General features: G+C 33.1%; 2 protein-coding genes across 12 annotated transcripts; one reads left to right on the top strand and one right to left on the bottom strand.

Annotated features, from left to right (window-relative positions):
* Window positions 1–2,562: 2,562 nt before the first annotated feature.
* LOC108460231 (phosphatidylinositol 4-phosphate 5-kinase 7-like) lies at window positions 2,563–8,219 on the top strand. Of its 3 annotated transcripts, none has more exons than XM_017759647.2 (10): window positions 2,563–3,036; window positions 3,313–3,461; window positions 3,547–4,623; window positions 4,752–4,919; window positions 5,040–5,205; window positions 5,391–5,501; window positions 5,851–6,038; window positions 6,152–6,306; window positions 7,223–7,391; window positions 7,490–8,219. In XM_017759647.2, exons 2-10 carry the CDS (start codon window positions 3,367–3,369, stop codon window positions 7,770–7,772), a joined length of 2,412 nt encoding a protein of 803 aa, XP_017615136.1. In that variant the 5' UTR covers window positions 2,563–3,036; window positions 3,313–3,366; the 3' UTR covers window positions 7,773–8,219. The 3 variants fall into 3 exon arrangements, with proteins under 3 accessions (XP_017615136.1, XP_017615137.1, XP_052882562.1); XM_017759648.2 differs by having other exon boundaries at window positions 2,569–3,036; window positions 7,235–7,391; XM_053026602.1 differs by lacking the exon at window positions 2,563–3,036 and having other exon boundaries at window positions 3,323–3,461; window positions 3,599–4,623.
* Window positions 8,014–12,145, bottom strand: LOC108460234 (uncharacterized protein At1g10890-like). 9 transcript variants are annotated; one of them, XM_017759650.2, is made up of 8 exons: window positions 11,998–12,139; window positions 11,797–11,843; window positions 11,613–11,701; window positions 11,316–11,519; window positions 10,153–10,371; window positions 8,810–9,029; window positions 8,668–8,709; window positions 8,014–8,568 (listed from the first exon to the last, which is right to left on the bottom strand). In XM_017759650.2, exons 4-8 carry the CDS (start codon window positions 11,456–11,458, stop codon window positions 8,302–8,304), a joined length of 891 nt encoding a protein of 296 aa, XP_017615139.1. In that variant the 5' UTR covers window positions 11,459–11,519; window positions 11,613–11,701; window positions 11,797–11,843; window positions 11,998–12,139; the 3' UTR covers window positions 8,014–8,301. The 9 variants fall into 9 exon arrangements, with proteins under 9 accessions (XP_017615139.1, XP_017615140.1, XP_017615141.1 ...); XM_017759651.2 differs by lacking the exon at window positions 11,613–11,701; XM_017759652.2 differs by lacking the exon at window positions 11,797–11,843 and having other exon boundaries at window positions 11,613–11,722; window positions 11,998–12,138.
* Between the last annotated feature and the right edge of the window lie 289 nt (window positions 12,146–12,434).

Below are 12,434 nucleotides of genomic sequence, written 5' to 3'. Positions count from 1 at the left end.
TCATGAATATAAATTGTAAAACGAACAAAGTAACTGAAATATTCTCTGAATGCAAAACTTTCATGATAAAAGTTTAAACAAGTTTAGAATATATGTATTAAAAGTTATATATTAATGTACTTAAAATACCCATTAAAAAGTGGTATTTATTTTATAAAAAGAAAAGTGATATTTATTTATTAAAAAATAATTGGAGAATAAAGTAACTTCATTTTTTATAACCATTTGAGACGACAATAGGAAAAAATTTATTCCAATGAATACACAAATATTTAAATGGTATATTACATCCCATTATAAACTTTCTTTTAATTATTTATTTACTAAAAATACGAAATATAACAACTCATAAAAATATTTAAAATTAACATATATTATCTTATGTAATCACCAATAAAAATGATTTTACTTATCTCTCCAGTGTTCTTTAGTGTCATTGTAGTTCAATTTCATTTTTTTACCGATGATTTTTCTTAGATGCTACTAATGGATGTTATTTACAGTTCTAAACATAATTTTTAATTAATATATAAGTCCAACACTAATTAAGTGACAATTAAAAGATAAAATCAGTTATGCTTAAATTTTGATTCAAGTTATAATTCTATTTTAGAGTCAAAAAATTATCTCAACTTACTTTTAAATAAATTTATGACTGATAATTTTAAATTACATTATACATGTTTTTAAATGTTAATTTAGTAATATGATAGAAAATAAAGGGTATTCTCGTTGGTTTAAAATTTTTTCTAAACTCGTGTTTTATATATATTATAGACTATAAATATAGAGAGAGAAATTTTGAGTAAAATTAATAGGTTAATTGCATGATAATTGATAGTTCAATTATAAAGTGGTCCCGAACTTCAAAATATTATAATTCAAGTATTTAAAGTAAAAATATCATATTAGTTAGGTCTTTTTAGACTTGTTCATGAGTAAGGTTATTGCCCAAGCCCGAAGGTCGGTCCAAAATTTAGAAGGCTTTGGACAAAAATAATAGGCTTAAAAATTAGACCCATTTAAAATATGAATTAAGCTTGGGCTTGAACATTTAAGGCCGAAACTGGTCCGGCCCGACTTGCTTTTAATTTTATAATGTTTTATATTATGTAATTTATAATACATAAAAATTAAATCTATAATAATATATAATATTATAATATAATGTGAAGATAATTAAATATTGAATTTTCATAAATAAAAAGTATATAAAATCATTGAATATTAAATTAAAAATATATAAATATATATTTTTATAAATAATTTGCTCCTTGGATTAGTAAATTGTAACAATTATTAAAAAGGGTAATGCAACATTGGTAATTTCTTTTAACTTGATCTTTAAAATTTTTGCAGTTTATGTTCGTTAAATTTTCTCGATTTGATGTTGAACTTGGATTTCGTTCAATAGTAATGACATGACACAACTTGGAATTTTAAAAATATATAAAATATAAAAATACAAAAAAAATTATAAGGAAATTATAATTTTATTAAATTTAAGTGATGATTTAGCATAATCTCACTTATAATCATACTTTAACAAAATTCAAGTCCAACGATCAAATTAGAAAAAGGCTGCCAAGTTTCAAATCTAGTGTGGACCAATGTGAGAAAAGTTAACAAATCTAGGGGTTAAATGTTAATTTATCCCATTATTATAAAAATAACACAATAACATTATTAAATAATAAATTAAATTTAAGAATCGTCTTAGCAAATTTTCTAATTAAAAAAAGAGAATTCAAATCTTGGCTTTGGACGTTGGAATTATTTAAAAAATAAGATAAAAGTTTTCAATCTGGCCCATGTGATAAAAACAAAGGGAATCATACACGTAATATAAGCTGTTCACTGCGCAAAGCAGACAATACCAACCTCTGCCTTTCCCCAGAGTTTAAGGCTTTATATCTTTAGGGTTAATGCCATTAAAAGTCCCTAAACTTTAACTGATATTTTAAATTAGTCTTTAAACTTTAAAATAAAAAAGTATTAAATAATTATAAAATACACCTAAAATGGTTTTATCTCAGTTCAATTGGCCTGTATTGATTCACGGGTCTACTAATTTTTTGTTTCTCTCTGGATCGATACTTTAACTAGTTCTGAAAACACTATGTCGTGTTGTTGGTGCACAAATGTTTTAAATATGGTCCGTGCCATATATTGGTTGTTATTTATGGATCAAGGTAATTGTAAAATTTATGAAAAGACATAATTAATAAAATAATGATAATTTGAAGGATCAATTAAAACATTTTGTAGTTAAGAAACTGATTTAAACTCTAAACCATATTTTAGGGACTTATGGAGGAATTAACCCATAAGTTTATATACCTTCCGTAATCGTGGCACCCACTTTAAAGGCTGTCCCAAAATAATCATCTACAACTCAGGTACACCCTTTTTGTTTCACTTCCTTCGCCAATAGATAATCGCCACGTTACACATGGGACCCACTTGATCCTCTGCCGTCAAATCAAAATGTTACGAACAAGTTATTCCTGTAAGACACGTGGCTAAATTATGTTCCCCCTTTTGTCTTTTTTTTTTTTTTTTGGAGGTTGCTTTGTTTATCAGTTCACAAACGCAAAAGTATAGCAGCAGAAGAAAGAAAAAACCATTTTTAGTGAAAACGAAGTTTTTATGTTTGTCTTTTCAAAGTTTCGAACTTTGATGATTTCCCAAACTGTAAATTCATAAACATATTATATAAATGAAGAAAAAAGAGATACCCATGGTCCATAAATTTAGGAAAATATTTATAAAAAATAATAATTTGGAGTTGAGAGCGAGAGCGAGAGAGATAAAGTGTCAATTCTAGAAGAAGAGATTCGTAGGGCATAGTGTCGGCTGCTTGAATTTTTTTGATAATAATCATTTAAATTCATTTATTTCTTTTAGCCCCTTTTAATTTATATGGTGTATAAATTCTAGGGTTGTTCTTATTTTCATTCATTTATTTCTTCAGTTGTTGTTATCAATCTGTCCAGTTCAGGTGGAGAAGGATCTGGGTTTTTCATCTACTCCAAGGTATTTTTATTTGTTTTTCTTTGATTTAATTAAATTTCAGTTTTGTAATATCAATATTTGAGATTTAGTTATGAATTTCTTAGGTTATGGGGATAGAGAAATAGTAAAACAAGAGGCAATGATCATAGATTTTATTTGAAATGGAAGAGTTATTGATTATTCATTAGTAATAAAAAGTAGAGTGTAAGTGTTTTGATTTAAAGTTTACAATTTCGGTCGGTTATCAAAAATGGGTGGTTTAACTTTAACTTGGGGGTGAATGAACTGCCTTTTCAGATTCAAAAGTTAAAAGTGAGGGGTGCTAAGATAATTCGTTATCCGAGCGTATGAATGACTCGTTTAAAGACTCTGTTTGATGAGGAGTCTAAAGCAAACGATGAACAACTCGGTCCTTCATCATGCATCAATGTGGAGAGTGTTGAAAGGTATTTATATACTCTTAGGCACTAGATCTTGTGTGCTCAGATTGTGTTTCGTTAGGGTTAAAAGTAAATTGTTTTGTTCTTGTAGGCTTAATGAGAAGGCTTTCCCTAATGGAGATTTGTATGTTGGTGATTTTAAGGAAATTCTTCCCCACGGTAAGGGAAAGTATACATGGTCCGATGGAACGGTATATGATGGTGATTGGGAAGCAGGGAAAACGGCAGGCAAAGGATTGTTAATTTGGCCATCGGGAGCAAAATACAACGGTGATATCTCGGGGGGTTACCTTCATGGTTTTGGTGCATTTACAGCTTCTGATGGTTCCATTTACGAAGGGCATTGGAGGATGAATATACGGCATGGATATGGAAAAAAGAAGTATTCCAATTCAGATATTTATGAAGGAGAATGGAAAGAAGGGGAACATGAAGGGAAAGGTATATATTTTTGGAATAATGGAAACAAATATACCGGGAATTGGAAACGTGGAAAAATGCATGGTAGAGGTGTTATGGAATGGATAAATGGTGATCACTATAATGGCTGTTGGTTTAATGGTTTCCGTCATGGAAATGGAATTTATCAGTACGCAGATGGGGGATATTATTTCGGAACATGGACGAGGGGCCTTAAGGATGGAAAAGGATTATTCTATCCTGCTGGAAGTAAACGTCCCTCTTTAAAGAAGTGTTGCACCTCTTTGGGATACGATGATGACCATAAAACCGTGTTACCACAGTGTTCATCACTACATTTAGAAGAACATATAGTCAAGAAACCGAGTATTAAACGTAGCTTGTCCGAAAAGATATCAGTAAGTGGAGTTTTAAAAGGTTCGGGTCGAATGTCAAGCAAGACTGCTGAAAGTTCTGGACTTTCTGATTCCGGAAGAGAATTCGTTCACCATAATTCCTCAGGAACATTCTCATTTGATTCTGATGCCGGCCAAAGTGAACTGCAAGAAAATACGGCTGTAATTTACGAGAGGGAGTACATGCAAGGAGTTATGATTAAAGAGAGAATACGAGATTACAACGAATTATCAAAGAAAGCTGAAAAGAAAACTAAATTTCATGCCAAAGAAACACAAAAGAGCTCATGTGTTGGCATTTTCAAAGGCCATAACAGTTATCATTTGATGCTTAATTTGCAACTCGGTATAAGGTAAACCGATTGGCATACTCCATGTCCTTTACTTAATCTTTTGTGAGAGTTATTTTTGTTATATACAGAATATATATTATCTTTAGCTTTTATTGCATGTTATAAAATGCTTGATTTGAAGTTCTCAGGTATACTGTCGGTAAGATAACACCAGTGCCTAAGCGTGAGGTTCGAGCAGCTGATTTTGGTGATCGAGCTAGAATTACTATGTTTTTCCCTAAAAAGGGTTCACAATTTACCCCTCCACACAAATCAATTGATTTCTACTGGAAGGATTACTGTCCCATGGTTTTCAGGTACTAAAATAATATTGCCACACACCTTTGATGATTGAGTTTTATTGGTGGACATATATATATATATCAAGCATGTTTATGATGTTATTCTTTGTATATATTGTTGCATTATGTTTAAAGGCATTTGAGAGAGTTGTTCAAGCTAGATGCTGCTGAGTACATGATGTCCATTTGTGGCGATGATGGCCTGACCGAGATTTCTTCTCCAGGGAAAAGTGGCAGTCTTTTCTATCTATCTCATGATGATAAATTTGTGATTAAGACATTGAAAAAATCCGAACTCAAGGTTTGAATCTGTATAGCTTTTCATGCATTGTATTTGCTAAGTTATATATATATATCGAGCATGTAATTTAAAAGTAGGATCTGTCATTTTCTTTCACTGCACAAACAAACCAATAACTTGGCGAAGATAACGTTACACCATGACGGATGTCCTCTATGTTACGTATGTAATTTTGTTCTTTATAGGTTTTACTCAAGATGCTGCCTAAATATCACAATCATGTCAAAGAACATGAAAATACTCTCATAACAAAGTTTTTTGGGCTTCACCGGATAACTTTGCCAGGGAGAAGAAAGGTATCTGTTCATCCATCTGTCTTTGCTTGGTAAATTTACCAAAGGCCCTTATACAAGGAGTCAGATTGCGTTTTACCCCTATACTCAAAAAATAGTCAAATTAGTCCTTGTTATTATTTAGTTACTCCGTTGACCACATCAGTTTTTAATAGTTCAAATGAATGAAATATTTAACAAAAAGAACTAATTTGCTCTTTGATTTAATATACAGGGACTAGTTTACCCTTTTTTTTGAGTTAAGAAAGCAAAATGCAATCCGACTCCTAGTACAGGAGCCTTCATGATACTTTTACTGTCTTAGCTTATATATAGCAATGTGCCTGGCTTATGATAAGTGTCATGCTTCTAGGTGCGCTTTGTGGTTATGGGGAATATGTTTTGCACGGAGCTACGAATTCATCGTCGTTATGATCTAAAGGGATCAACTCATGGAAGAATTACAGATAAAGATAAAATTCATGAAAACACTACGTTGAAAGATCTTGATTTGTCATATGAATTTCATATGGACAAATCATTGCGGGAGTTCCTTTTTGAGTAAGCTTCTTATTTTCATCTTATATAACATCATCTTCTGCAGTGATACTATGATTTTCTCATAATCGGTAGGTTATATTTAACCATCAATGTTCTTTTTGCTTGTATTGCAGCCAAATTGCCGACGATTGTGCATTCTTGAAATCTCAACAGATAATTGATTATAGCCTTCTTTTAGGTTTACATTTTAGAGCTCCTGAGCCACTTGACGGCCTTGTAGAACCTCCTAACATTTCGCCTAATATGCAAAGCTCACCTGCTGGCCAAGGTAGGTTCCTCTTTCTCATTTGATCATTTTATGTTATTTATATGGCTTGGTTTATGTGATGGTGTGCAAAAGGTGGGAAGGAAGTAGTTATACTGTAATATTAAAATAACTTGGGAGTTACTAGCAAGTGTTAAATGCATTGGTAAAGGCACATTGCACTCTTTGTTTTTCTTTTTTTTGGGGGGGGGGGTTGGGGTGGATGAACCCCGAAAAGATTAGTCTTCATAGACTGAAAAACAGACATGGAGGATACCTTGGTCATACCAGAAAAAAGTAATAAGACAGTAGTTGTGCTGACCCTTTTCCTAGATTTGGCCCTCGAGCACTTGAAGTAAGCTGAGGTGCACTATGGAAGAAAATTTACATGATACTAGAGTTCTGCTCTCTTGGATGCTTTTGGTAATATTTATGTGGTTCTGATAGTCAACCAACTTAGAAAATAAGATACTATAAGGGGGCGTTTGGATTGGGTAATCTCACATATCGCGTTTAGTTCAACAGCTTTCCCTTGAGTCGGTAATGTGATATTTCCAACACTGCCAAACTTTGGTAATATAGGGGATAATCTCAGTACTTCTTAGTTCTTATATAATCTTACATTAAATCGGTAATGTCTCATTTTTAATGACTTAGATTCATTTTGCTTAAACCATAATGAAATAATAATAAAAACTAATGAATCAAACTCTTCAGTTCTTTGCATGAGTCATCACCAAACTGAGCATAAGAATATGCAGGTGCATGTGATATACAACCGTGACTGGTAAGCCCCAGAAAGTAGACATGTGGTCCCCTTTTGAACTCTAGGAATAACTTTTATATTTCTTTTCCGTCGCTACTTCCCGATCTTGGGTTCCTTTGTTTTCATATTAACAATGTATCGAATAGTATGCACCTTATGTTATGCTTTCACTAGGTCTGACCGCAGATGGTGAAGTGTTGTTTCCTTCAAAAGGCTTTGTGTTACTTGCCCATGAACCCAGCTCTGTTAACACCGACCCAGGTCCTCACATTAGAGGAAGAGCATTACGAGCTTTCTCTTTGGGCAACCAGGAAGTTGATATTATGGTGCCCGGTACTGGAAGGTAGCTGCTTTCGTTATTATTCTGAATATGGAGATTGCTTTTTATTCAGTTATTACAGAGAGTCATTTTATTCAGTCGGCCGACTGCTTTTTACTCAGGTTACGGGTGCAATTAGGAGTAAACATGCCGGCACGGGCTAATCACAAGCTTCCCCAAGATGAGTCTGATTCAGCCGAAGTCGAACTCTTTGAGGTATATGATGTGATTCTCTATATGGGAATTATTGATATTTTACAGGAATACAATGCAAAGAAAAAGGCAGAGCATGCATACAAATCAGTGAAATTTGGCCCCACGACAATATCTGTCGTGGAACCCGAGCTGTATGCTAATCGTTTCACCAATTTCTTGAAACAAAAAGTTTTCCCTGGACAACCATGAACACAAATTGTAAATATTTCATCTCCTTTCCATTGCTTATTCATTCCTTTTCAACTTTTTTTTTTTGTCTTTTTGACACAATTCTTTTTACACTTATTGTATAAAATTATCACTGTCTGCGCCTGTTGTTGTATACTCTCATGGTATAGTTCTTAGTAAATGAGTTTCACATTCTTCTCCCTCTGTATGTACTTATATATATGTTTGTGATTTAACAACCCATATCAAAAACTCAAAATGATTTTGGAATAATGATAACTTTATTATTCTCATAAACATTTTTTCACAGCATTACTAAGTATTTTTTTCAGCCCACATGCTAACAATCAAAATATATTTCAACCTAAAACTTTTTTTTGGGCACCAATACTAAACTAGCCCTAACTTAACCAGTCAAGAGCTTCACTCTTAGCGAATCTATCCCCAGCTTTCGAGTCTGAACCCTGAGCAAGCCGTAATAGAATTCAACTTCAAAACTGGACAGACAACACAACTATTACAACGTAGAGTAACAACTTTTCGGATTCTATCATTTTGAACCGAGTGCGAAAGACAACTTCGGTCGCAGTTTGTTCTTTCCCAGTAATTTCATCTGGTTTAAACGTTCTTCCTCCTCCTGTTGCTTCTTCCTTTTCATTGCCTCCACCTTTTGTCTTTGAAGCTCCTCTAGTTCTCGATACCGTTCCTCCTCCCTTCGCTGCTGTTCCAGTGCTTCCCTTCTTTGAGCTTCTTCCACCCTCTTCCGGTTCTCTTCGAGCATCTTTTCCAACTCCTCTTTCTCTTTTCGAGCTTGCTCCTGTTTTAATAAAATCAGTCGAGGTTGATCATAAAATAGCATGAAAATAGTCACAGCTAGAAGTTAGTGAGATAAAATTAATAAACACTGTCATCGTACATTGAATATTATATGAGGAAATAATGTATTCTTTCTCTCCCCCTGTACAGAAATACATGTGTATGGGACAATTGAGGATTCGGTGATCAGATATGCATTCACAAGAAAAATTGAAACAAACGCCTTGTGTCTTGGATATTACCTCTTTTTGCCTAGCCTCAAGAAGGGCAGCTTCCTTTTCTTTTTCAAGTTGAATTGCAACTTCATCATTAAGTCTTCTCCGTCCCTCCTCTAATCGCTTCTGAATTTCCTGCTTGATTTCCTCGGAATTCAATCTCTCTTCAACCTTTTCCAGAATTGCTTCTTCCACTCTCTTAGCAGTCTCTTCTTCTATGAGTTTCAACTCTGCTTCTTGTTGACGCCTGGAAAACAAAAGAAATGTCAAGCAGGAAAATGATGGCATGCATTCGGGAATATGCTGCAACCTTTCATTACAGATATCTTTCCAAAACCAAACCACAGTACAAAAAAAGCAGCTGACATGTCATGTTTGCTTTTTTCTCTTTCTTTCGCTCACCATCTTTCTTGATGCACTATGTAACTATAATAAATGGGCAAACTAACCTTCACGACGACAAGGCACTAAAAATATGCTATGCTTTTAAGGCATACCTCTAATCGAACCTGATCCAAACAAAAGAGTTACAAAACTGGTGAACAGTAGATAAAGGTGCATCCAATCAGATTATCAAATATAACAAAGTTGAATTATAGCGGTATCTTCCTTCAGTAAATCCTGTGGAGAAGAATATCAAGTAACTTGCGCAATTTTATAACTAATCATTGTAATACTTCAAATCTCGCATCAAAATACAGTTTTGACAAGAAGAGCTTGTATCTTTTTACAGATATCATCCTGTTTTTATGGATGGCAAACAATATTCAACTTAAAACATTTAGTCAGAATGACTTTCACTGTAAATTACAAAACCAACAGAATTAAGATGCTCGGACAGCACTAACATTTCTCTCGGTGTTCTAGAATGGCAAGCACATAAACAATTCTCTCTCTTTAGTTTTTCTTTGTATATTCTGTGGAAGCAAACTTCCATGAGTTGTACAAAGTAGCCCATAAACCAAGCTTTTGGTAAAATGCATCACAATTCGGAAGGTAAGGAGAAGGGGTTTGTGTACATGCAACTAAATGCTCTTTGCCAAGATTGAAATTAAGGCCTGGAAAAGAGTTCAGATTTTGGCAAGACCTAACAAACTACATTAAGCCTTGCTATCACAGTATCATGTCTCCCATATGATTTGTGGTTATATCATCCTAGTAAACCACATATCATATTGTTATCACAAAAACTATACAATAATATATCAACTTCCACCAAATAGTTGATGGACCCAAATATCAATAAAATCAATAAATTTGGAAAATGTAGCAAAAATAGAAAACCAGAATGGATATAGTTCAAGAAGATCTACAAGAACAGTGGAAAAAAAATAACATAGGCTGAATAAATATGACAGCATACGATATACCTTTTCCTCTCTTCCTCTTCTTTTTTCAGTTTCTCACAAGCATTTTTGCAGTCTATTGACCCAAGATTTGGGCTAGATGATTTATGAGTAGGAGACAATGAAGAACTCCTACTTCTTTGCCTCTTATAATGCTTTGGAGTTGGAGAACGACTTTTATGACGTCTTGCAGAGGGAGAACGGCTTTTGTTGCACCGTGGACTAATGGAACGACTCTTTCTTCTGTACAGCAACACAAATTATTAGCAACAGCAATAGAATTTGGGCATACTAGCTACACAAACTAAGAATGAATAAAGCTCACCATCTAGCAGAATAAATATAAAAGCATATAATGTTACCTCATACATTGTTAAGATAAGCATTGAGCTCCGTCATTTATGACATGAAGAAGAAAATGTTACATTCGAGCAACGAAAGGAACCCACAGCACCCATCTCAAGTGATGGGAAGAACTTTGTCTTTAATGTTCTAACGAAGAGCATGCTTCCTATCACTGTCATAGAATTCTCTATACTTTGCTCCAAATCTATTTGTATTTAGCATATTTGATATTTCCATTTTCCCAAGCAAAAGGAAAGTTCCTCACACATCAAATGCTCACCAAGACATTGATAATTTCATAGAAGATATTTAATAATACACCATCAAACTTTATTGGAATAATTCAGCAACACTTCTTTATCAGAAGGGTGATTATTAAACATAAATATATAATAATGTACTCAAGGAAGTCAGGCAGTGAAGCCATCTGTACAGAAAAGCACCACGCGCATAACAAAACATGTTTAACTGCAATGTAAATGAAACTGAAAGCCCTGTTATACAAAAAGCCAACACCACATCCTCAACCGCAGCAGCACCTCCAAATTTAGCGCATTCAAAAATCTAATTGCCACTCATTACCAGATTCTTGTCTAGGATCTGATTCTAAAAAATATGATCATAATTGTAAACAGAAAGCAAGCTACATAGTCTTTCAGTAAATCCGAAAGAGCACCAAAAGATATACAAATAAGTACAGGCTGCTTACACATAAACTTCAAGAATTTGTAATTCCAATCCGCAAGAATAATTCCAGTGTTCCAACCTTTCTTACAAAATTCCTTACGGTATCTCGTACATTAACAAATTAATATAAACAGAATGAATATAAACGGGATCACCTGCTATGAGAATAAGATGAATATGGCGATAGGCTTCTATCCCTTCGGCTTCTCCTTCCGTATCTATGCCTTACAGGAGATGGCGATTGTCTACGCCTATAAGAGGGTGAGCGAGATCGCAATCTTGACATATCTCTAGGCATCTGCTATCAGTTAACAACCTCAACCTTAAGCAAGATCTGTTTCAATATTCAAACGTTTCTCCTGCAAATTGAAATATTTATCGCTAAGTCAATACGGTAATCATTTAAAGAAACTAAAAAGAATAAACTTGGATTCATCTGTGATCAATTTGACCTGAAAATTCCAATATTGCTGAGCGGAAAAAATAAAATTATCAGCTTAATAGATAAGATTTCGTTTTTCGGCATTCCCTTCTTGTTTCTCTAAAAAATTTCCCGGATTTTCTAGTTAAACAAACAAAACGAAAAGTAAAACAGATAAATTTAAGATAATAGAATAAACCCTAGAGCAGGCCAACCTGCGAACCAATATCGAAATTCTTCAGAAATCATCCTTCACATGAAACTGACATTCAATAATTAAAAATTTTAAATTAATTAAAAAATAAAACATATATATAGCAAATTAGAACCAAACCCTAATTGGAGAAATTAAACAAAAATCGTGTACACCAATTAAAAATTGGATGAGGCAAAATAAGCGAATACAAATTCAGTACCGTTAATTTGGATGAATTTTATGAAATATCTTAACTTCTGATCTGATACGGAAAGCTCCTGCATTTGCCTTCAATATTATTTTAGGGTTTAATAATAATAATCGGAAACAGCATAATATTTATAATTATAAATATTATTTATCAGAAAAGTGAAATATTATTATAACACTGTCCAAATGTTGGCGTGGAAATATCTCATTGGAGGAACGCAAAGGTGGTAAATAGACGTTGAAAAATATTGACTGATTTTTTTAAAGTTTTAAATTTTTAATATAGAAAATTAAAAAAACCTTATAATTGGATATTTACCCTTTCTTATTTAATTTTTGGGTAAACTACGGTAGTAGTCAATCAAGTATTAATAAATTTCATTTTTGGTCAATTGACTATGAAAAGTAATAAAATGATCACTCAACTATTTAAATTTTTCTTTTCTT

This window comes from Gossypium arboreum, chromosome 4 (genome assembly GCF_025698485.1).
Source record: "Gossypium arboreum isolate Shixiya-1 chromosome 4, ASM2569848v2, whole genome shotgun sequence".
Lineage (NCBI taxonomy): Eukaryota > Viridiplantae > Streptophyta > Magnoliopsida > Malvales > Malvaceae > Gossypium > Gossypium arboreum.
Note: the sequence above shows the minus strand (reverse complement) of the source record. Positions and strands in the feature narration are given on the sequence as shown.

Bases quoted from the DNA above. Each gene is read 5' to 3' on its own strand.
- LOC108460234 (XM_017759649.2), bottom strand. From the start codon at position 11,458: ATGCCTAGAGATATGTCAAGATTGCGATCTCGCTCACCCTCTTATAGG. The intron at 10,372-11,315 runs GTGATCCCGTTT...GTTGCTGTACAG, and splicing joins TCATCTTATTCTCATAGCAG to AAGAAAGAGTCGTTCCATTA. The intron at 8,569-8,667 runs GTACGATGACAG...TTATTAAAACAG, and splicing joins TTCCTCATATAATATTCAAT to GAGCAAGCTCGAAAAGAGAA.
- LOC108460231 (XM_017759647.2), top strand. From the start codon at position 3,367: ATGACTCGTTTAAAGACTCTGTTTGATGAGGAGTCTAAAGCAAACGAT. The intron at 5,206-5,390 runs GTTTGAATCTGT...TGTTCTTTATAG, and splicing joins TGAAAAAATCCGAACTCAAG to GTTTTACTCAAGATGCTGCC. The intron at 6,039-6,151 runs GTAAGCTTCTTA...CTTGTATTGCAG, and splicing joins TTGCGGGAGTTCCTTTTTGA to CCAAATTGCCGACGATTGTG.